A 24,453-nucleotide genomic window follows, 5' to 3' on the forward strand; every position below is an offset into this window, starting at 1 on the left:
ACCTTACGTATTATTAAAGTGCCAGTGAACTTTGTATGTAAGTAACTGACTCCTTTGGTGGTTTTCTCTATGGTGAGGGAGATAAGGCATGTCAGCAAGGCAGTGTGTACTACTGATGCCTCTGTGGAATCCGCTCTGTCGCTAGAAAAGACTTGATCACTTGGGCTATTCAAAACATTAAATACGAAATGCTGCCATCTCTCTGGAGCATTCAGCACATAGCACTCAAGAGGCAAAGGTGTTGGGAGGCACTACAGCTCCCTTCTAATGTATGCATTTTCGTTCCTGTCCACCATGCACAGTCCCTTTTGCTGCCCACTCAATCATGGCTCTCAGTTGGTGCAACTTTATGTGGCCAGTTGGTGACTTCCTACCCAGCACTGAACAGCCCCAGAGACTGGAGCCTGAACACAGGCAATAAAGCAAAGCTTGCTCTTTTGCAGTACTGTACTTTTTCAAAATGTGAATATTGTCCTTTATTCCCTAGAGGGAATAACACAATATTAGAGCAAGCAGACTTACTTCCCCCCCTTATAACAAGGATCTAGCCTCCAGCCCTGCTTATTGACAGGTATATCACTAGGAATAGCAAGCAGCAAGAACTAGCAATTGCACTGAGTAAAACTACACTTTGTGACCTGAAATTGGTAACAATACACTCTGAGGTGCCGAGCTGCTACACAAAATGCAGCCTATTCTGAGTATGAAGCTGTAAAAGAGACACTGCGGGAATGTTACACAGCACAGTAATGCCCAGTTTACAAATCTGAAGAGGATTCCCCCCCCCCAACTGCCATAACAGAAAACTCAACCACGAAACTAGAAATCCAGCTGAGCTCAAGGTCTTTCTCGGTCTCTCTCACCCTTATATCACCACTACGAATAAGAGAACCTAGAAAGGAAACTTTGCTGACAATTCTGTTGATGATGCATAGGACAAAAATCTCTCTCTGTGTTAAACTCATTCAACAGGACCAACAAGGCTTTGCTTTTGCAAAGACAAAAGCAGCAGAGAGGATGAGTACCAGACGACCATTTTTAACTGTCTTTTTTCCCCCCCGCTTCTATTCTGGGAAGGGTAATCAGCAGAGAACATTAACAACAGGGCTCGAAACATCCACTTCCCACATTTAGAAGGAAATCTTCCCTGTTGAATGTGGGACATTTCTACAGAATTTTAACTTTTTGTTTTGTTTTGTTTTTTAAATGAAAAAGACCCGGAGAGGCAGCTTGAGGTTTTGTAAAAATAAAATCTATTTTCCATTCTATTTCTAGATGTATTTCTCTGGGTTTCCAGGCTTCAGTATTATTCGCTGTCAAGCGTCAATTAAGAGAGGATACAATCACACACCTATTTTTACGATAATGAGAAATCCTGTTATCTCAGCTTCCTCTCATTTTCTGAATGTGAAAAACGAGATTTGAACGCTGATGTTGAGGATCCAGCTGGCTGAATGAAGCAGAGAGGCGCACACCACACATCTGTGGATGACTGCTCAGCCCAACCTGTAAAAAAGTCAGGTGAGCCCATAAAGATCTCCATTCATCCAAGGAAGAAAGACTATCCTTTTTGGGGACTCTATGCCAAGGGCATGTCTAAATGATGAGTTAGTGCATGGCAAGGTGGGGTGCAAATCTACAGTTCATAGCATGTAGGAGCGCTAACTCAGCCTAGGTGTACCCTGCTGCTATGTGCTAACAGTTCCCTGGTGCTTTGAAAGAAAATTCTGCAAAAGCAATAAGCAGACAAGGACCCACTGGTCTCAGTGCATATCAGCACTAATGACATTGCTTTATGGGATACTTGACAGATGATAGATGACTTCAGGGAACTCTGAAGGAGAAGAATGGCTAAGTGATCGTCACAGAAACCCTTCTTGTCCCACAAGCGAAGATAACAGAAGGCAGAAGATTTTGGAAGTGAATTGCTGCCTAGGCAAGTGGCATAAGGTGGTGTGGATTTTGTGGAACATTGGTCTACTTTCTGTACAGTTTGTCTGGCTTCCATCTCAGTGGAAGGGGAACCAATCTTCTAGAGGGCTAGACCAGTCAGAGCTTTAAACCAAGAACAAAAGAGGGTGAAAAGAGGGAACAAATGAGCATTCATTTAACACAAAATCATTATGATGTGAACAAAAACAATCCAGATACAAAAGGATGTGAAGAAAATTAATTATTTACTTGCTTATACACCAATAATAGGAGCCTGGCTAACAAACAGAAGGAATTGGAAGTTCATAGTAAGGAGTATAAATCAAAAGCTAGGAACTGTAGAAAACTGATAAGGAAAGCAAAAAAGGACACAAGGAGAAATCTATGGTCACCAAGATTAAAGAGAATAAGAGTTTTTTTAAAGTATATTAGGAACAAAAGGAATCCTAACAATGATATTGGTCTGTTACTAGATGGAAATTACACCATTGTCAATAACGCAAAAAAGACAGAAGCGTTCAATAAAAGTGTCTGTTCTATATTTGGAAAAAAGTCCAATGATGTATTCATATGGTATGATTAGGAGGATGGAAAAACATTCAATTTCAACAGTAACTAAGAAAGACGTCAAACAGCAGCTACTAAAGCTAGTCATTTTTAAACCAGGAAGTCTGGATAACTTGCATTCAAGAGTTTTAAAAGAAATGGCCACGGAGCTCTCTGGACCATTAATGTTGATTTTCTGTAAGTCTTGGAACACTGGGGAAGTTCCAGAAGACTGGAAGAAAGGTAATGTTATGCCAATATTTCAAAAGGATAAACAAGGTGAGGTGGGTAATTATAAGTCTGCCAGCCAGCCATCAATCCAGGGCAAAATAATGGAACAGCCGTTATGGAACTCTTAATAAAGAATTACAGGAGGATAGTATAATGAATGTCAATCAACATGGGTTTATGGAAAATAAGTTAGCTTGACAAGATCTGATATCAAAGAGATGGTTAAGGGGTGATAGTCTATAAGTATCTACACAACATCAATTTGATAATAGAGGGTTCGGCTCGTCAATCTAGCAGACAATGGCATAAGAAGATTCAACGACTGGAAGTGGAAGCTAGATGAATTCAGACTAGAAACCTGGGGGGTTGTGAAATGTTACAGGGGGTTCTCAGGGAAAAATTCCCTAATGGTGGACAGAGCTGTCCCTAGGGTCCCCAGGCAGCACGGGGCCAGCAGCCTAGAGCCCCTGGACTTCCAAGAGCTACGCAGATCAAAGCAAGCATATCTATCATACTGGGGAGATTTAAACTTCAAGACTCCTCATAAGAAATGGAAAGGGAAGTGGATATTTTTTGCTGCTTTTAAAATTAAATAGGCAGCTAGTTTTGTTTTTAAAATTGTTACGAAGAACAAGTTTAAGCTTTGTTGTAACGTGCATTGTTTGCCTGGACTGTTCAAGACCTGAATGCTTGTGTAGGAGGAACTCTTGGAGCTGGCTTCTTAAATACCTATATGCTGTTTCACATCTGATACTCCTTGATGAAACATAAGAGCCTTGTCTTATAACAGGCTTATTCAAAGTGATACAAGCTACGAATGTGAGATCTTGGAAGAGTGTTGCTGTTTTCATAAGGTAATAAAAATACTGTAATGATCAAATTAGTAATAAATAGTATGTAATAAGCATGTCATAAAAACAAATTTTATATTTCCAAGATCACTGCTTTTATAATTTATACTCAGGTAAAGGAGAAACATCCCCAGAAATATTTATTTTTAGGAGGGGGTTTGCAAGACTTGACATTTTAGTGAAAGGGGTTCACAGGTTGCTAAAGTTTGGGAACCACTGGTCTAGCATTAAGGCACAAATGTTTAACAGTTCAGATAATTAACCACTGGAATAATTTACTAAAGGTTGTGGTGGATTCTCCATGACGGGAAATTTTTAACATCAGGACTGAATGTTTTTTCTAAAAGATCTGCTCTCGTTCAAATTAATTCACAGAAGTCCTCTGGTGTGCGTTATACTGCAGATCAGACTAGATGATCAGAATAGTCCCTTTTGGCCTTATATCTACAAATACATATTCCAGATAAATCACTGAATCTTGACTAGTAAGACGATTTTATGAAGTTGACTTTATATTTGTGGGGGTTTTTTACATGCCAAGAACTCCTAAATGGTTTTTGATAAATGTTAGTTAAAAAATGGTTGGTTGTTTTTTTTTTGCCCTGTCTCTATGGCATTTTCTACTGTGCACTTTCTTTGGCTGGATTGGATATTTTTGGTCAATAGAGAATCCTGTGTGTGACTGCTGCTATCAGTCCTTTTAAATAATATTTATAACTGTAGGATTTAATAAAATTTTAAAAAGAGACATCTCTAACAATTATGGTAGCAAAGAAAATCCTTCTGGAGTGACCTGATGCAATCCCATCTCCTGGAATCTGCAGATAAAAAGCACCACCCTCTGTCCAGCTACTATGAGCTTTCTCAAGCAGGGCCAGGTTGCAATTTACAAAAAACTCTAGTCAGTTTCATGCCTGCTATTTACAACCTATAAATAACACTGAAACAGCCCAATTTTCACAGTGTCTGCTTGGGAAAACTGGTGGTGGTGTCCCTAGCCTCTTCGCCAGAAGCTGAGAATGGGCGACAAGGGATGGATCACTTGATGATTATTACCCTGTTCTGTTCATTTCCTCTGAAGCACCTGGCATTGGCCACTGTTGGAGGACAGGATACTGGGCTAGATGGACCTTTGGTCTGACCCGATATGGCTGCTCTTATGTTCCGAACTATGAGCAGGGAGAACTGGAGCTTTTCATGAGGAAAAGAGGATCAAAGAAACCAAGGTCAGGAGGAAGGGATAGCAATACTTCCTTCCCGACCCCAAACCTGCTGTAGGCAGCGATCAGAAGACAGTGCAATTTAAGCTAGCAAAAGAGAAAGTTCCTTCTTCCTTCCTTCCAACAATCAAGGGAGGTGGGCCTTCAGATTTTTCCAGATGCCTATTAACCAGAGGCTAATATGAAAGACTGAACATCTGAGCAGGACCCAGGGAGAACAGTATGGTAGGAAACCTACTACTTTGACTTTAGTACTGGGCTCTTTGCCAGGAAGTTGCCCTGCATCTCACTGGAGGCGGACACTTCATCTTTTGCAACTGCCTCTGACTAGGTGAGCTTTTTAAAATGTTAACGTTTAGATAGAGAGTTTTCCAAGGGAAGTAGTGGAAGCCCCACCATTTGAGACATTTAAAATGTGATGGGACAACATATTCTAGCAATCCTCTATTAGCAGGGGGAATGGGACAGAAAAGAGTAGATGTCCTAGGAGTTAACAGGTCCTTCCATCTCTAACGAAGATATATATCTGCAGCTTACTTACTTTTATTAAAAAAAAAAGATTTGTTAAAACAATATTATAGCAGGATTAAGATCTGACACTGGGCTCTCTTACTAGGAGTGAGAAGTAGTATGAAATTTTTCACAAGATGGCTGGGGCCTGCAGAAGGCTGAAAAATATCTTATTTCAAGCGAACACTTGTGTATTACACAGGAGGAAGATGTATCGGCGAGATGGAGCAAACAAGCAAATATTTTACAAAATGGACTGCACAAAAGCAACGGAGAACATGAAGCAGAGAATTAATCTCCACAGGTCTCTGAAGGAATATACTAGATAGAATCCAATACATCTTTTCCTTCTCTATTTTCCTTGACATATCAAGCAGGCATCCAAAAATCAGATGCAAGCCCAACAACAGCTGTGATTTTGCACCTTTTCATGTTGAAACAGAATTTTTCTGGCCAAATAGTTAAACTGTGATGGAGAATAACTAATTACTGCTTTTTAACATGTCCAACAAACTAAAACAGTAAATAAAAATGGATCCAATGTAATAACATTTGTAGATTGATCTGAGAACTTAAACAATAAACCAAGCCAACTAACACACACTGTGAATTAAATCAGAATCAAAGAACTAGTTCTGGGCACTTTCGACAGCTAATTTTAACCTACTGTGTGGCTTATCCTCGCCATTGTATAATGAACATGTGCACGTACCACGAGTGAAGCAGCAGACATGACAGGAGTTACTTCTATTCCTATGCAATACTCCATTCCCCAGCAAGAAGCATCCACCTCCTTTTTGACAAATCCTAGGATACATGTTAAAAGGAACACACTGTGCTAGTCAAATATGCACCACCTACAGTCAAATCCTGTTGTGACAAAAGATGATAAAGGGTCCTGGAAATAGACTGATTCAGTTAATAAAAAGCATGTGACAAATCCTTGTTTTCAGTATTAAACTTGCTATCAAATAACGGATCTGAGTATTCAGTGAATACTTAAAATACAAATAGTGGGGGGGGAGGAGGTTAACTAGAACAAGGGGTCTGTCTCTGGAAGGAGCTAGTTAGCAGAAAGAGATGCAGCGCACTCTAAGATGTGAGAAAAATCAAATGTACATCTTGTAGCTCTGTTAAAGCCAGCCAGCACTATGCTGCAGCAGCCATTTTAACCTTTCAGTACTCATTTTAACCATTCATGCTTACACAGGGGGGTCAAACTTTTTGGCCTGAGTGCCACATTGGGTTTCAGAAATTGTATAGAGGGCCGGTTAGGGGAGGCTGTGCCCCTGCCCCTTATCCGCCACCCCCCCACCCCACTTCACGCCCCCCCCCCTCCCCGGGACTCCTGCCCCATCCAACCCCCCCTGTTCCCTGACAGTCCCCCCAGGACCCCTGCCCCATCCACCCCCCAGCTCCCTGTCCACTGACCGCCCCCACCACCCCATCCAAGTCCCCCTCCTTCCTGACTGCCCCCATACAACTCCCCCGCCCTCTGACAGCCCCGACCCCATCCACACCCCCACCCGCTGACCACCACCCCGAATGCCCCTGCCCTCTATCCAACCCCCACCCCCACCCCCTTACTGCGCAGCACAGAGGACCTGTGGCTGATGGCACTACAGCCTCGCTGCCCAGAGCATTGCGCCGGTGTAGTGTAGTAAATTGTTGCACATTCCTACACGGAGCAGTTTAATACACTACACCAGCAGCATGGCACAGAGGCTACGGGGGAGAGGGACAACGGGGGAGGGGATGGGGGCTAGCCTCCCGGGTCGGGCACTCAGGGGCCCGGCAGGAGGGTTCTGCGGGCCGGATGTGGCCCACGGGCCGTAGTTTGCCCACCTCTGTGCTAACATTTTAAGCTACTAAATCTAACCAGATTCCATTGGGCCTATTCCCAAATTTGAAAAAATTAAACCCAACTCTTCTCCAGGTGAACAGATGCATGAATATGATGGAAGAAGGTATCATATCAACTTAGAATTAAAAAAAAAAAAAAAAAAAAAAAAAATCACATTCCTGTCTATTTTTTGTTCCAAGTAATAGCTAAGATGATTATAAACAAAAGGTTAGAGAAAAATGTTTCTTTAGATTTACTTTGCACATCTGACAGCACTTTCTTTATGCAGTTTAGTTGTTGCCATGTCGGCCACAGGATATTAGAGAGACAAGATGGGTGAGGTAATATAACAGAATCATAGAAATATAGGGCTGGAAGGGACCTCAAGAGGTCATCAAATCCAGCCCCTTGCACTGACGCATATTTTTATTTATAGTCATTTTTACTATTTCCCTGTGTGGTCAGTCGTTTTCTCCTTGTTTGCGTGGGCCTTTCACACAGCAACAGGAGACAGAAAAACACAACAGCAAATTGTGACTGTGAAATCTTAAAAACTGGCAGGGGGTGTTGATAACTCTACACATTTTACAGCTTCAAAATGTTTACTGTTCCACTAGCCAGAGCATATACAGAGGAGATTTAAAAGCTCTTTGAAGATGGGAAGAAGTGCTAAGCAGTATTATTACTAAGAAGCACTCCATCTATATTATCTAACTGCAAAACTTAACCAGGAACAAACAGCAAGTATTTTCAATCCATGTGAAATTACTAGATATATTCATTGCAATTTTGATCTCTGTTAATCTGTGATGAATGAAGTGAAGCAAGAAACACTAACAAAGCCAACATGACATCAACTAGAGGATAAGAAGCGACCAGAACTTACTAGGCTTTCATTTTGTGTATTGTTCCAAGTCAAAAATTTTTAAAAAGGGTCAGTAAGTTGGGTATTTAGGAATCTGTTGTACTGATGTAAAAGATACATCACACAATGTACCAGTATTTTGCAAAAGAACTCAAGGAAATTGTTATCAAAAGAAATTGTAGCCACTTTAGTCTGTAGGCTGAAAGGTCCCATGACATCAAGCATATATCACTCCATGTATGAAGGAAAATGTTTCTGAATATTACGTTCATTAAAAAGAAACATTTTGGAGCCACCTATCTTCAGGAACCACATGACAGAAGTGAACACTGACAGCACAACAGACCAACATAGGATTGCAAATTGATTTCCATCCTGCTTTTAAGACAGGCTTAACTCCAGAAAAATATTGGTGTATAAATATTTTACTTAAATATTAAAGTAGGATAACAGCACTGACTACACACGTTTTTATGAGTATCTCAGAGCGACTACTTAACATTTGTTTATAGTGCCATAGGTGCGCACAGTGCTTTAACTGAAATAATTAAGACAGGTTCCCTGCCAAAGTGCTTACAGTACGTGGACCCAATACAAGGTCCTGTATAGGACGAGACTCCAAGTTATATTTAATGTAAATACAAGAAGAGATGATGGACAAGAAATGGGAAGGTTTACATAAAATAAGGCTGAAAGATCATTTTTGCAAATTGTGTATGTTAGGGTGGGTTTTTTTTAAAAAACAAATTACCATAATTAATCTAAATAAAAGGTTGATCGGGGAATGGGTTTAAGTGTATAAACATTAATCCTCAGAACATCCCTATGAAGTAGGTAAGCAGCTCTATTTGATACATGGGGAAATTGGTGGTTAAGGGACTTGCTCAAAAGTCTTACAACTCCGTGGAATGTCCGAGAATAGAACGCAGCAATCCTGACCACGAGCTAGGAGAGAGAGAGCTCTCAAAGCCAGGTGCACTCTCCAGACAGATATCCTCCTCTGATAAGTCACTCAGTTCTACTCATTTTATTAAAACCTCTTGTCAAAAAGATTTCACAGCAGATACATACAAACACTTCTCTAATAGGTTGACTGCATTTTCAGACTTTTGTTTAGTAAAGTTGTGGCAGTTTTTAATTTACTCCACAGTGTTTCTGTGCTGCAGTAGAACATTTGATACAAACACATATTGCTCAATGTCCTAAGACCTCCGCAGTAACTAAACAAAATGTACCACAGATTTTTTCATTATCTCATTTCTACTTCTGTGAAAAGTAGAAGGTAATTCTTAACTCTGATATTCCTTGCTTTAGGTCCAAAGCCATGTCATTAAACACTTCAACGCAATTCAGTTTTTAAAAGAATTATGAAAAAATATTAACAAGGAGTATAGCTTATTGTTTATTTGAAACTTTTAAAACAAAGTAATTAAGATCTAGAGTAAGTTTTATTGCACATCATTCATTTATATCGAATGGAATAAGTTGAAAGTTACTGAGCCATTTAGAACTATGTAAAAAGTTTCTGCAGAGGTAAAAATAAAAAAAAAAATACTAATTTTCAAGAAGTAACAAGCTATCCACTTAAACATTCCCTCCACCTGCAGATGCCAAAAGAATTTGGTTAATATCACAGAGGAGCAGCTTACAAAATTAAATTTTGTAAGTTATCTGATCTCATGCTTCAGGGTAAAGCTGATTTCCTGTACTCGTCTGATAAGATATTTCATCCAATAAATGGCATCGAACCTCACAGAATCAGGCCTTGGGCATTGTACCTGTGGCCTCAATGCACACTGAAGTCAACACAAGTTGATGATGCTAGCACAGAGGTGGGCAAACTATGGCGCGCAGGCCACATCCGGCCAGCGGCACTCTCCTGCCCGACCCCTGAACTTCTGGCCCAGGAGGCTAGCCCCCGGCCCCTCCCCTGCTGTTCCCCCTCCCCTGCAGCCTCAGCTCACTGTGCCGCCTGTGCCAGGAATGCCCCTTTGCCTTGTATATTGGTCAAACTGGACAGTCTCTACGTAAAAGAATAAATGGACACAAATCAGATGTCAAGAATTATAACATTCATAAACCAGTCGGAGAACACTTCAATCTCCCTGGTCACGCGATTACAGACATGAAAGTTGCGATATTACAACAGAAAAACTTGAGAAACAGACTCCAAAGAGAGATTGCTGAATTGGAATTAATTTACAAATTGGATACAATTAACTTGGGCTTGAATAGAGACTGGGAATGGTTGATTCATTATAAAAAGTAACCTATTTCCCCATGTTTATTCCTCCCCCCCACCACTGTTCCTCAGACATTCTTGTTAAACCCTGGATTTGTGCTGGAAATGGCCCACCTTGATCATCATACACATTGTAAGGAGAGTGATCACTTTAGATAAGCTATTACCAGCAGGAAAGTGGGGTGGGGGGAGAGAAAACCTTTTGTAGTGATAAACACCCATTTTTTCATGGTCTGTGTGTATAGAAACATCTTCTGTATTTTCCACAGTATGCATCCGATGAAGTGAGCTGTAGCTCACGAAAGCTTATGCTCAAATAAATTGGTTAGTCTCTAAGGTGCCACAAGTACTCCTGATCTCTTTCAGTGTGGCAAGTCTTACATTCCTAAAAACCAGTGGTTTGTTTTTCTCCAAATTTAACAATCTTGAGTTAGCAACAATTTTTTCCCCCTGAGATGATACATGCCAGCTCCTGCAGAGAGGACATTTTTATAGCATAATTTAAACTTCTAAAAATATACAAGACTTTGGCAGAACTTTATAGGAGTGGCAACAGACCTTCTAACAAGTTTCATTCAACAGTTATGCTGTTAAACTTTTTGAGACTAGTAAAAGTTGTTTCAATAGAAACAGCTAGTGCACATCAGGGTGAAGGATCTTTCTGTTCATCTGACTAGTGTATGAAAAGGGTAGAGAGTCTCACTATCTGTACTTTTGAACAGCCCATCACCACAATACCTAGGCTGCAGGATTAAGAATCACTACAAGTTACATCCAAAGTAGGATTAGATCCTTTGCACTCCCCTTGTCAACCACTATTTAACATCCTTTTAAAGGATGTAATGTTACCTTCAACATGGGACTAACAGCTAAATTCGAAAATATGGGTGCAGAAGCTGAAGTTATTGAGAGTGATCACTAAGAAACGGTTAGATCCAGGGTTGTCAGGACCTCTGTGTTATATTTATGACCGTCATTAACTCACTATAAGACTATGGGCCTACCATTTAACTACTCTCTGCTACGGTTTCCCCATATGCAAAACTTGGGATAATGGTACTTTCCATCTGCATAAAGCATTGCCAGTTTTTTTAGAGAAAAGATGGTAGAGAAGTACAAAACACTACTTCTCATACTCTGGGTTTCATTCTGTACCATCATTTTCTACCCGATTTTGTGCCATCATTTCAAATTCCAACTAAATTCATCCTTGGCCTAAGTGAAAGCAACATGCACCCTCTTTGGTTTGGAGGTGAATCTGAGCCAGTAATGTGCACACCCAAACATATTACCTTTCCATAAGCCCTCTACTTTTCCATTAGTCTGTCACTGTTACCAGCTCCGTCCTCCCCAGCGCCCAAACCTTGTCTCTGGCCCTTCATATCTGGGTCCTCACCAAATTCTGCTGCTTTACTTTACAACATCTCCACACACAGCCTGCGCAGTGGTGTGATTTCTGCTAACCTCCCCTTCTCTAAATCTGCACAGCTATAATCTCTCCCCTCCAGGTCATCTAGAACCCCGCTGCCAAGACCACGTTCCTCTGTGACCGCTATAATCATCTCCTTACCTTGGACGCCTCCTTTTCTACCATATAAAAATTCAAGCTGCTTCTCCTCATCTTCAAAACTGTCCTTAACTCCAGCCCATCGCCACCCCCTCTGTCACTATGCTCCTGCCAAGCTGCTTTCCTGGCCATTTCCTTTCTTTCATCCCTCCTCCTACACCTGGAACAGACTCACAATTAACATTGGCCAATCTTTCTCTCTCTCAGGGCACATCTACACTACAGCTGCATCTCCATAGTGTAGACACTTCTTGTGTCAACGGAAGGTTTTTCCATTGATGTAGGTAAACCACCTCCTTAAGGAGCAGCAGCTAAGTTGACAGAAGAATTCTTCTGTCAACCTAACTGTATCTACCCTGGGAATTAGGTCAGCTTAGCCATAGGGCTCAGGGGGTGAATTTTTCACACCCAGGAGTGAGGTAACCAGGATGCTCTAAATGTTAAGTGTTGACCAGGCCTTCGCTCTCAAATGATACACTTACACTGGTTTATAATGCTCACTACCTGTTTGCTCTGTGTTCTGCCATCCCAGACGGCACATTATCACTTCCCAGGAGCAAGGACTTACTCGCCTGGCAGAGTTCACCTACTGCTCAGTGTAGTAAGAGGAGGGCCTGAAACAAAAATTCTTGTATCAGAGGACCAGTCCAAGGCCTGAAGCCTGAACCAAAGTAAATCCTGAACCAAAGTACTTCCAGGTAGCGATAAGCAAAGCTGGGCTGTGAGCCAGAGGCAGGTCCCACTCACAGAAGTTGGCAAGAAAAGGTTGTTAGAGGCAAGTGCACACACACACATAAGTGCTAATGAGAGGAAATTGTGCCAGGACGGCGGCAAGACACTCCATAGACATAACAAGGAACAGGCAGGTGCATCTTAACGACAGGGTCAAAAGGACAACATGATGGATAGATTCGTTTGAACTATGATGAATTATCTGTCCTGCAACGGTATAAAAGTAGGTCCCGGAGCGTGTATCTTTGACCAGCCTAGGGGGCAGTGAAGTGTCCCGCCACTGACTGAGCTGTGTCCATTGCCAGGGAGCACAAATTCGTAGTATGCCCTGTCGAGTCTATAGGGAACTATTACTGTGCTTCGTTTGACAATAAACGTGGCTTGGGTTCCTTTGTACCTTACTAGAGTCTGTGGTTTTTGGGGGTTCTCTCGGGGTCTGCTGAGTTAGCTACCTGCGCAGAGCTGGGGCAGCACGCAGAGGGAACACGCATGCAGCCGACTGTTATCATCATCGAACAAGAGCAGAGCACCACACTGGTAGCTACCGACAACACCCAGCTTCACGTAGACTCCTGCTGGGTAATAATATTTTAAGCTAAACTTGCACAGAGTTTGCACCGGTTAAAAGAGCATTTCTTCATTCACAAATAAACACAGCTTCAGAGAAGAATCATAGTTGAAAATGAAGAGATGCCCTGAAATATTTATCTTCACCAGGCTCTGTCCATGAGAGAAGGATGTTGAGGGATCTTAATAATAAAGTCTATTCAATTAGACCAGTGAGTTAAAGGAAAAGGCAGCAGGTAGGCCCCAGTTTCAAACTATGACTATTTCAAGTCATCATTGTCAGTTGGGTAGAAGGAACACTACCTCCCACTTAGACAAGGTGCATTAATTAATAGAATCTCTTTGAGTAGGAGTCAAATCAGCTGTCTATGCCAAGCTAAGGAGATGCTCTTTACCGTAAATAGGCGTTCATCTGTCTAGTTCTCTTCATATAGACAGACAGATGGTCTGACAAGTTAAGTCCAGACACATCTCATAAGCATTTGTGAACGCCCTGGTTCGAAACTGAATTTGCAACAAAAACACACAAGAAAAACCAAAATTATTAGCGTAAAGTAACCCTCCAGAGAAACTATTCAATCTGCTGAAATACATCTCAAATTAACATGTTAGAATTCCCATCCCATGCCTGAGACCAGTGTCCCAGATGTCCCCTTGCCCACAACCGGCATCCTTGCCTCTCCTGCCAATCCCCACCCACCCTGCAATGGGCACCTTCACCTCCTCTGCCAATCCCTACCACCACCACACAACCAGCACCCACGCCTCCTCTGCCAATCCCCCCACAGGATAAGTATAAAATTAAAGAATTAAAGTTAGCTTCAGTTTGGTTAAGTGTTTGTGTGTTGTAAAGAAAGCCCCAGCCAGCAAATTAAAGAAGGCTGTGAGAATAATAAGTAGGATTACTTGTAGTGCAGGAAGGATGTATGGTTTCAAACCTAACTAATAAAATAAAGAGCTACAGTAACAAGACAAAGAAAAACTGTCTTAAAAGAAACAAGCTCAAACCTTCCCTCTGTTCTGCTGGGGAGGGGAGGGATGGCGGGGAAAGGAGAAGATAAGAAAGGCCTTGGGGAAAAAGGAGGCTGTAAATCTTAACTGGATTAAGATTGGAAATAAGGATGAATTGTCTTAAATTGGTTTTTAGCTGAAGTCAGTAATTGGTGATGATATCACTTGTTTGTTAAAGGGTATAAAAGTAAAGTCTTAAAAGGGTTCATTGGTCAGACAGGTTTTAGCACTTTGGAGCCGACCAATAGGTGTCTAAGCACCCCAGGGTTTAGCCCACTTGTAAATATCTCGATCAAATGCTTACAAATGTTTTGTTACTGTTTGGATGTAGTAACTTGCTTATTAGTTAGGCTTTTAAGGCATGTTTAGAGCAATGGTATAAATACCATTTGGCCTTTGGATTTAACAAAGAAATTTATGGTTAAATTAGCATTTCGTGTTTCCCATATCAATATTAATAATTTCAATTATTATTGCCACCACCAACACCCCCGCCCCGCAACGGGCGCCCTCGCCTCCCCTGTCGATCCCCGCCCCCCCCCCCCGCCCCGCCACGGGCGCCCTCGCCTCCCCTGTCGATCCCCCCCCCACCGGCCCCGCCACGGGCGCCCTCGCCTCCCCTGTCGATCCCCCCCCCACCGGCCCCGCCACGGGCGCCCTCGCCTCCCCTGTCGATCCCCCCCCCACCGGCCCCGCCACGGGCGCCCTCGCCTCCCCTGTCGATCCCCCCCCCACCGGCCCCGCCACGGGCGCCCTCGCCTCCCCTGTCGATCCACCCCCACCGGCCCCGCCACGGGCGCCCTCGCCTCCCCTGTCGATCCCCCCCCACCCCCCGGCCCCGCCACGGGCGCCCTCGCCTCCCCTGTCGATCCCCGCCCCCCCGGCCCCACCACGGGCGCCCTCGCCTCCCCTGTCGATCCCCCGCCCCCCCACGGGCGCCCTCGCCTCCCCTGTCGATCCCCCCCCCGCCCCGCAACGGGCGCCCTCGCCTCCCCTGTCGATCCCCCCCCCCCGCCCCGCCCCGCAACGGGCGCCCTCGCCTCCCCTGTCGATCCCCCGCCCCCCCCCCGGCCCCGCCACGGGCGCCCTCGCCTCCCCTGTCGATCCCCCGCCCCGCAACGGGCGCCCTCGCCTCCCCTGTCGATCCCCCGCCCCGCAACGGGCGCCCTCGCCTCCCCTGTCGATCCCCCGCCCCGCAACGGGCGCCCTCGCCTCCCCTGTCGATCCCCCGCCCCCCCCGCCCCGCAACGGGCGCCCTCGCCTCCCCTGTCGATCCCCCCCCCCCCGGCCCGCCACGGGCGCCCTCGCCTCCCCTGTCGATCCCCCCCCCCCGGCCCGCCACGGGCGCCCTCGCCTCCCCTGTCGATCCCCGCCCCCCCCCCCCCCCGCCCCGGGCGCCCTCCCCTCCCCTCTCGATCCCCGCCCCCCCCCCCCGCCCCGCCACGGGCGCCCTCGCCTCCCCTGTCGATCCCCGCCCCCCCCCCCGCCCCGCAACGGGCGCCCTCGCCTCCCCTGTCGATCCCCCCCCACCCCCCGGCCCCGCCACGGGCGCCCTCGCCTCCCTTGTCGATCCCCCCCCCCTCGGCCCCGCCACGGGCGCCCTCGCCTCCCCTGTCGATCCCCGCCCCCCCCGGCCCCACCACGGGCGCCCTCGCCTCCCCTGTCGATCCCCCGCACCCCCACGGGCGCCCTCGCCTCCCTTGTCGATCCCCCCCCCCCCCCCCCACGGCCCCGCCACGGGCGCCCTCGCCTCCCCTGTCGATCCCCCGCCCCGCCCCGCAACGGGCGCCCTCGCCTCCCCTGTCGATCCCCCCCCCCCGCCCCGCCCCGCAACGGGCGCCCTCGCCTCCCCTGTCGATCCCTTGCCCCCCCTCGGCCCCGCCACGGGCGCCCTCGCCTCCCCTGTCGATCCCCCGCCCCCCCCCGGCCCCGCCACGGGCGCCCTCGCCTCCCCTGTCGATCCCCCCCCACCCCCCGGCCCCGCCACGGGCGCCCTCGCCTCCCCTGTCGATCCCCCCCCCGCCCCGCCCCGCAACGGGCGCCCTCGCCTCCCCTGTCGATCCCCGCCCCCCCACGGGCGCCCTCGCCTCCCCTGTCGATCCCCCCCCCCGCCCCGCCCCGCCCCGCCCCGCAACGGGCGCCCTCGCCTCCCCTGTCGATCCCCCGCCCCCCCCCGGCCCCGCCACGGGCGCCCTGGCCCCCTCGGCCGATCCCCAACGTCCCCGCGGTAAAATGCCCGGCTCCCCTCCCCCACCTACCCCATGCGCATCTTGGAGCCGGACTGGCCGCCCCCGCCGGGCACGGCGGGCCTGGGGGGCAGGCGGCCCAGGTGCAGGTGCTTCTCCAGGGTCGACATGACGGGGAGAGGCCGAGACAGAACGGCAGGTACCGCCCCCGCCGAGCCAGCAGAACTGCACCCACCCCCCGCCGGAAGTACCCCCTGCCGCGCCGCGCTGCACCACGGGAAATAGAGTCCACCCCCACTCCGACTCACGGGCAGGGGAGCGCCTCCTCTGCCGGAAGCGTCTGCCCTCGCGCAGCCTCCCCTCGCCGGAAGCGGGGCCGCAGCGCCCCCTGGGAATTGTAGTTCATCTCGGCGGGCTGTGCGCGGCTCTCCCGGGGCTGGCTGACTCTCCCGCCGTGTCCCAGGGGGCCCCGCGGCGAGCTGAGGCGGCGGCGGCGGTTGCCGGGCAGCGGCGGTGGCTGAGAGCCGGGCCCGGCGCGGGGGAGCGGCGGAGGGATGAAACAGAAGAGGCCGAAAGGCCCCGCTCCCAAGGTGGGCGGCGGCGCCCGCAAAAGGCGAGGTGAGAGCCCCGGGGACCGCCCAGCGGTACCCCGGGGGACGGGGCAGATACCCTGGCTGCGGGCGGGGGCGGGAGTACCCGGGGGACGGGGCAGATACCCTGGCTGCGGGGGGGGGCGGGAGTACCGGGGGAGGGGGCAGATACCTTGGCTGCGGGGGGGAGGGCAGATACCCTGGCTGCGGGGGAGGGCAGGGCTTGGTACCCCGTAGATACCCGGGGCAGGGATCTGGTAGCAGTTGGTGGCAGTAGGGCGTGCAGTGGTGGGTGCTCTGGGGCCCAGAAGAGGCAGCAGATCCTGTGATGGGCATCTGAAGGGGTGGGGTGGTAGCACCCTCCATAGCATGATTCGCACCCTAAGCACTGTGTGGGATTGGGATAATGGGGTGGCAGTACCTTGGGCACCCTGTCGGGAGGTGGTAGTTGCCTGTGTTGGTGCTGTAGGTGTATGGTGGCTTTGGGGATTATAATGTGGTGTGTCGTGCCCTTGAGGTGCAACAGGGGGCTGGGAGCCCCGTATGGGTCTTGGTGATTACTTAAAGACACTTAGGGTATGTCTACACTACGATATTAGGTCAAATTTATAGAAGTCATTTTTTTAGAAATCGTTTTTATATATTCGAGTGTGTGTCCCCCCACAGAAAATGCTCTAAGTGCATTAAGTGCATTAACTCGGCGGAGTGCTTCCACAGTACCGAGGCAAGCGTCGACTTCTGGAGTGTTGCACTGTGGGTAGCTATCCCACAGTTCCCGCAGTCTCCGCCGCCCATTGGAATTCTGGGTTGAGATCCCAATGCCTGATGGGGCTAAAACATTGTCGCGGGTGGTTCTGGGTACGTATCGTCAGGCCCCCGTTCCCTCCCTCCCTCCGTGAAAGCAGCAGCAGACAATCGTTTCGTGCCTTTTTTCTTGAGTTACCTGTGGAGACGCCATACCACGGCAAGCATGGAGCCTGCTCAGGTAACCATCACCGTATGTCTCCTGGGTGCTGGCAGACATGGTACTGCATTGCTACACAGCAGCAGCAACCCCTTGCCTTGTGGCAGCAGACGGTACAATAGGACTGGCAGCCGTCATCGTCGTGTCCGAGGTGCTCCTGGCCGCGTCGGCCAGGAGTGCCTGGCCAGACATGGGTGCAGGGACTACATTAGAAGTGACTTGACCAGGTCATTCTCTTTAGTCCTGCAGTCAGTCCTATTGAACCATCTTATGGTGAGCAGGCAGGCAATGCGGATTGCTAGCAGTCCTATTGTACCATCTTCTGCCGAGCAGCCATGAGATGTGGATGGCTTGCAGTCCTTCTGCACCGTCTGCTGCCAGCCAAAGATGTAAAAGATAGAAGAAGTGGATCAAAACAAGAAATAGACCAGATTTGTTTTGTACTCATTTCTTCTTCTCCCCCCCCCCCCCCCGTCTAGAGGACTCATTCCTCTAAGTCACACTGCAGTCACTCACAGAGAAGGTGCAGCGAGGTAAATCTAGCCATCTATCAATCAGAGGCCAGACCAACCTGCTTGTTCCGATAAGAACAATTACTTAGGTGCACCTTTTCTTATTGGAACCCTCCGGGAAGTCCTGCCTGAAATACTCCTCAATGTAAAGCCACCCCCTTTGTTGATTTTAATTCCCTGTAAGCCAACCCTGTAAGCCATGTTGTCAGTCGCCCCTCCCTCCGTCAGAGCAACGGCAGACAATCGTTCCGCGCCTTTTTTCTGTGCAGACGCCATACCAAGGCAAGCATGGAGGCTGCTCAGCTCACTTTGGCAATTAGGAGCACATTAAACACCACACGCATTATCCAGCAGTATATCCAGCACCAGAACCTGGCAGAGCGATACCGGGCAAGGAGGCAACGTCAGCGCGGTCACGTGAGTGATCAGGACATGGACACAGATTTCTCTGAAAACATGGGCCCTGCCAATGCATGCATCATGGTGCTAATGGGGCAGGTTCATGCGGTGGAATGCTGATTCTGGGCTCGGGAAACAAGCACAGACTGGTGGGACCGCATAGTGTTGCAGGTCTGGGACGATTCCCAGTGGCTGCGAAACTTTTGCACGCGTAAGGGCACTTTCATGGAACTTTGTGACTTGCTTTCCCCTGCCCTGAAGCACATGAATACCAAGATGAGAGCAGCCCTCACAGTTGAGAAGCGAGTGGCGTTAGCCCTGTGGAAGCTTGCAACGCCAGACAGCTACCGGTCAGTTGGGAATCAATTTGGAGTGGGCAAATCTACTGTGGGGGCTGCTGTGATGCAAGTAGCCCACGCAATCAAAGATCTGCTGATACCAAGGGTAGTGACCCTGGGAAATGTGCAGGTCATAGTGGATGGCTTTGCTGCAATGGGATTCCCTAACTGCGGTGGGGCCATAGACGGAACCCATATCCCTGTCTTGGCACCGGAGCACCAAGCCGGCGAGTACATAAACCGCAAGGGGTACTTTTCAATAGTGCTGCAAGCTCTGGTGGATCACAAGGGACGTTTCACCGACATCAACGTGGGATGGCCGGGAAAGGTACATGACGCTCGCATCTTCAGGAATTCTGGTCTGTTTCAAAAGCTGCAGGAAGGGACTTTATTCCCAGACCAGAAAATAACTGTTGGGGATGTTGAAATGCCTATAGTTATCCTTGGGGACCCAGCCTACCCCTTAATGCCCTGGCTCATGAAGCCGTACACAGACAGCCTGGACGGTAGTCAGGAGCTCTTCAACTACAGGCTGAGCAAGTGCAGAATGGTGGTAGAATGTGCATTTGGATGTTTAAAGGCGCGCTGGTGCAGTTTACTGACTCGCTTAGACCTCAGCGAAACCAATATTCCCACTGTTATTACTGCTTGCTGTGCACTCCGCAATATCTGTGAGAGTAAGGGGGAGACGTTTATGGCGGGGTGGGAGGTTGAGGCAAATCGCCTGGCTGCTGGTTACGCGCAGCCAGACACCAGGGCAATTAGAAGAGCACAGGAGGGCACGATACACATCAGAGAAGCTTTGAAAACCAGTTTCATGACTGGACAAGCTACGGTGTGAAAGTTCTGTTTGTTTCTCCTTGATGAAACCTGCCACCCCTTGGTTCACTCTACTTCCCTGTAAGCTAACCACCCTCCCCTCTTCCCTTCGATCACCGCTTGCAGGGGCAATAAAGTCATTGTTGCTTCACATTCATGCATTCTTTATTTATTCATCACACAAATAGGGGGATGACTACCAAGGTAGCCCAGGAGGGGTGGTGGAGGAGGGAAGGAAAATGCCACACAGCACTTTAAAAGTTTACAACTTTAAAATTTATTGAATGCCAGCCTTCTGTTTTTTGGGCAATCCTCCGGGGTGGAGTGGCTGGTTGGCCGGAGGCCCCCCTACTGCGTTCTTCGGCGTCTGGGTGAGGAGGCTATGGAACTTGGGGAGGAAGGTGGTTGGTTACACGGGGGCTGTAGCGGCAGTCTGTGCTCCAGCTGCCTTTGCTGCAGCTCAACCATACACTGGAGCATATTGGTTTGATCCTCCAGCAGCCTGAGCATTGAATCCTGCCTCCTCTCATCACACTGCTGCCACATTTGAGCTTCAGCCCTATCTTCAGCCCGCCACTTACTCTCTTCAGCCCGCCACCTCTCTTCCCGGTCATTTTGTGCTTTCCTGCACTCTGACATTATTTGCCTCCACGCATTCGTCTGTGCTCTGTCAGTGTAGGAGGACAGCATGAGCTCAGAGAACATTTCATCACGAGTGCGTTTTTTTTTTCTTTCTAATCTTCACTGGCCTCTGGGAAGGAGAAAATCCTGTGATCATTGAAACACATGCAGCTGGTGGAGGAAAAAAAAGGGACAGCGGTATTTAAAAAGACACATTTTATAAAACAATGGTTACACTCTTTCAGGGTAAACCTTGCTCTTAACATTACATACATAGCACATGTGCTTTCGTTCCAAGGTCGCATTTTGCCTCCCCCCACCGCGTGGCTACCCCCTCAGCTCTCCCCGTGGCTAACAGCGGGGAACATTTCTGTTCAGCCACAGGCAAACAGCCCAGCAGGAACGGGCACCTCTGAGTGTCCCCTGAAGAAAAGCACCTATTTCAACCAGGTGACCATGAATGATATCTCACTCTCCTGAGGATAACAGAGAGATAAAGAACGGATGTTGTTTGAACGCCAGCAAACATACACTGCAATGCTTTGTTGTACAATGATTCCCGAGTACGTGCTACTGGCCTGGAGTGGTAAAGTGTCCTACCATGGAGGACGCAATAAGGCTGTCCTCCCCAGAAGCCTTTTGTAAAGGCTTTGGGTGTACATCCAGGAGAGCCACAAATGCCAGGGCAAATTAATCCTTTCACGTGCTTGCTTTTAAACCATGTATAGTATTTTAAAAGGTACACTCACCGGAGGTCCCTTCTCCGCCTGCCGGGTCCAGGAGGCAGCCTTGGGTGGGTTCGGGGGGTACTGGCTCCAGGTCCAGGGTGAGAAACAGTTCCTGGCTGTCGGGAAAACCGGTTTCTCCACTTGCTTGCTGTGAGCTATCTACAACCTCATCATCATCATCATCTTCTTCGTCCCTAAAACCTGTTTCCATGTTGCCTCCATCTCCATTGAAGGAGTCAAACAACACGGCTGGGGTAGTGGTGGCTGAACCCCCTAAAATGGCATGCAGCTCATCATAGAAGCGGCATGTTTGGGGCTCTGACCTGGAGCGGCCATTCGCCTCTCTGGTTTTCTGGTAGGCTTGCCTCAGCTCCTTAAGTTTCATGCGGCACTGCTTCAGGTCCCTGTTATGGCCTCTGTCCTTCATGCCGTGGGAGATTTTGACAAAGGTTTTGGCATTTCGAAAACTGGAACGGAGTTCTGATAGCATGGATTCCTCTCCCGATACAGCGATCAGATCCCATACCTCCCGTTCGGTCCATGCTGGAGCTCTTTTGCGATTCTGGGACTCCATCATGGTCACCTCTGCTGATGAGCTCAGCATGGTCACCTGCAGCTTGCCACGCTGGCCAAACAGGAAATGAGATTCAGAAGTTCACAGTTCTTTTCCAGTCTACCTGGCCAGTGCATCTTAGTTGAGAGTGCTGTCCAGAGCGGTCACAATGGAGCACTCTGGGATAGCTCCCGGAGGCCAGTGCCGTCGAATTGTGTCCACAGTACCCCAAATTCGACCCAGCAAGGCCGATTTAAGAGCTAATCCACTTGTCGGGGTGGAGTAAGGAAATCGATTTTAAGAGCCCTTTAAGTCGAAAAAAGGGCTTCATCGTGTGGACGGGTGCAGGTTTACATCGATTTAACGCTGCTAAATTTGACCTAAAGTCCTAGTGTAGACCAGGGCTTAGGTAATAGGGAGTACCTTTATTGGAGCAACAGGTACCCTAAGGGCACGCTTGGGTCAAGACAGTCTCCATGCATACGGTGGGCACCCTGGAGATGCGGAAGGGATCTGGAGGATGTCATGCTATCATCCAGGGAGGTCATTCACTGAAGGATGGTGGGGGGCATTGCAGGGCAGTATTGAACAGACCAGTTGCAACAGCAGCACTTTCCGGCTTCATTGGCACTAATGGATGGCTTTGCACGGAACAATCATAGTGTCAGTGGTGGTGTGAATGTTAATTGTTGCAACAAATTTTGTATGTGAACACCAGGTGTGTTACAGTCATGCCAAGAATCTGCAATGCACAAATGTTGTAGGCTATAATGTTCTAAATATCTATAGGGTAACCCTAAGTATAACATAGAATGTTAGACATATCTGCAGAATAAACACCAAGTATTTTTTTAACTCTGTAAAGTGATCTGCATCTCAAATATACTACTTGCATTTATATTTTGGAGAAATAATAGTGTGTTATATCTCCACAGGTGTCAGTGATATCTCCCCTTCTACAAGTTTACCACCTCTTGTTGAAGGCCAGTTGCGTTGTTTTCTCAAGTTAACAGTCAGTAAAATCTTATGGATGGTCTCTAAACCGCCTACTTCTGTTCTCATCCGGGTGAGGTGGTGGGGGGAGACATCAGATGGTACGCTGTTTAATCCCAGGAATACTTCACAGACTGAGCAAAAAGCAGTGAAAACCACCACCCGCTATGCAATTCGCTGTGGGCCAAAACAGTTTGCCTCCTACCTGACAGGTACAATAGCTGTATCCTCTGTATTAATTTTGCAGTTGAAATTGTTTGTATTATGGCAACTATTCAGTAGACTTTAGCAGGAATTGGGAAGTGCATTAATAAGTAATAAAACATAATTTTATTTTTACTGAATCTAAAAGATGGTTTTATGTAGTGTCTTATGTTTGATATTTCAAAGGGCATTGCATGTTTATAACCCTCAGGAGAATCATCAAAATAAAAATCTATCCCATACTACTAGATGTTCTTAAATATACTTTGTAGACTGATCATGGCAAAAGTGTTCAAGAGACAGAGTGAGAGCTCTGTGTCTTCTAGCCAAAGAATTGTCACAATAAGCATCCTGTGTTTCTGCAGCTGAAATGTCATGAAGACAAAAAGATCCCATCAAGTGCCTTTTAAAAAAAACAAAAACTTTAAGGCCCCAATCCTCCAGCAAGCTCTGTATCACCTTACACTTGTATGAACCTTTATTGGAGGATTGGGGTCTTAAGTAGTTTTAAGTGCTTCTGTGTGATATTATTACTTGTAAGTATGTAAAGCATATTTATAGTAATTTCTTAGCAGTATAACATTTCTCTACCTGTTACATGTCCTAGTAATAATACTCTTTATCTAGTGCTTTTCATCCCTAGAGCTCAGTGCTTTACAAAGGAGGCCAAGTATCATCTCTATTTTACAGATGGGGAAACTGAGGCATACAGGGGAAAGTGACTTGCCTGTTGTCACCCATCAAACCAGAGCCAAGGATTGAACCCAGGTCCCCAGAATCCTTATCAAGTGCTCCATCCACTAGACCTCATTGTCTCGCATATAGTCCCCCTCTCCCTATTTTAATTATGCTTTTTTGTTTTGTTTTTTCGCATTTCATTCTGGTTTTTAATTTTGAAGTTTTAATTATATTTTAACTAGGGCTATCAAGTAATTAAAACAATCACAATTGTGTGATTAAATAAATGAATTGCCATTAATCATGTGATTAATCGTGCAGTTAATAATAGAATACCATTTATTTAAATATATTTGGATGCTTTCTACATTTTCACATATATTTAAATTACAACATAGAATACAGAGTGTACAGTGATCACTTTATATTTATTTTTTATTACAAATATTTTCACGGTAAAAAACAAAAGAAATAGTATTTTTCAATTCACCTCAGACGCATATTGTAGTGCAATCTCTTTATCATGAAAGTTGAACTTAGAAATGCAGAATTATGTACAAAAAAAACCTGCATTCAAAAATAAAACAATGTAAAACTTTAGAGCTGCAAGTCCACTCAGTCCTACATGTTCAGCCAATCACTCAGACAAACAAGTTTGTTTACATTTGCAGAAGATAATGCTGATTACAAGGTCATCTGAAAGTGAGAGCAGGCATTCACAATACACTGTTGTAGCTGGTGTCGCAAGATA

The 24,453-nt window shown here is 47.1% G+C and overlaps 2 protein-coding genes across 7 annotated transcripts in view; one reads left to right on the plus strand and one right to left on the minus strand.

Moving 5' to 3' along the window:
* PPME1 (protein phosphatase methylesterase 1) overlaps window positions 1-16,563 on the minus strand; it is a 42,443-nt gene extending 25,880 nt beyond the window's left edge. Inside the window, exon 1 of the mRNA XM_037878989.1 lies at window positions 16,376-16,563. Coding sequence (XP_037734917.1) covers window positions 16,376-16,473 — 98 coding nt within the window. The 5' untranslated portion in view covers window positions 16,474-16,563. The remainder of the gene's footprint in view (window positions 1-16,375) is intronic.
* A 107-nt stretch (window positions 16,564-16,670) lies between these two features.
* Window positions 16,671-24,453, plus strand: part of C2CD3 (C2 domain containing 3 centriole elongation regulator) — an 88,034-nt gene continuing 80,251 nt past the window's right edge. For 2 of the 6 annotated variants that reach the window (XM_037878699.2, XM_043527436.1), the window contains exons 1-2: window positions 16,676-16,921; window positions 22,763-23,032. In XM_037878699.2, coding sequence (XP_037734627.1) covers window positions 16,858-16,921; window positions 22,763-23,032 — 334 coding nt within the window. In that variant the 5' untranslated portion in view covers window positions 16,676-16,857. Of the gene's footprint in view, window positions 16,922-17,699; window positions 17,752-22,762; window positions 23,033-24,453 lie in introns of those variants that run through there. The other 4 variants (XM_037878627.2, XM_037878765.2, XM_037878884.2 and 1 more) reach the window with 3 other exon arrangements.

Source organism: Chelonia mydas, chromosome 1 (genome assembly GCF_015237465.2).
Source record: "Chelonia mydas isolate rCheMyd1 chromosome 1, rCheMyd1.pri.v2, whole genome shotgun sequence".
Taxonomy (NCBI): Eukaryota; Metazoa; Chordata; order Testudines; family Cheloniidae; genus Chelonia; species Chelonia mydas.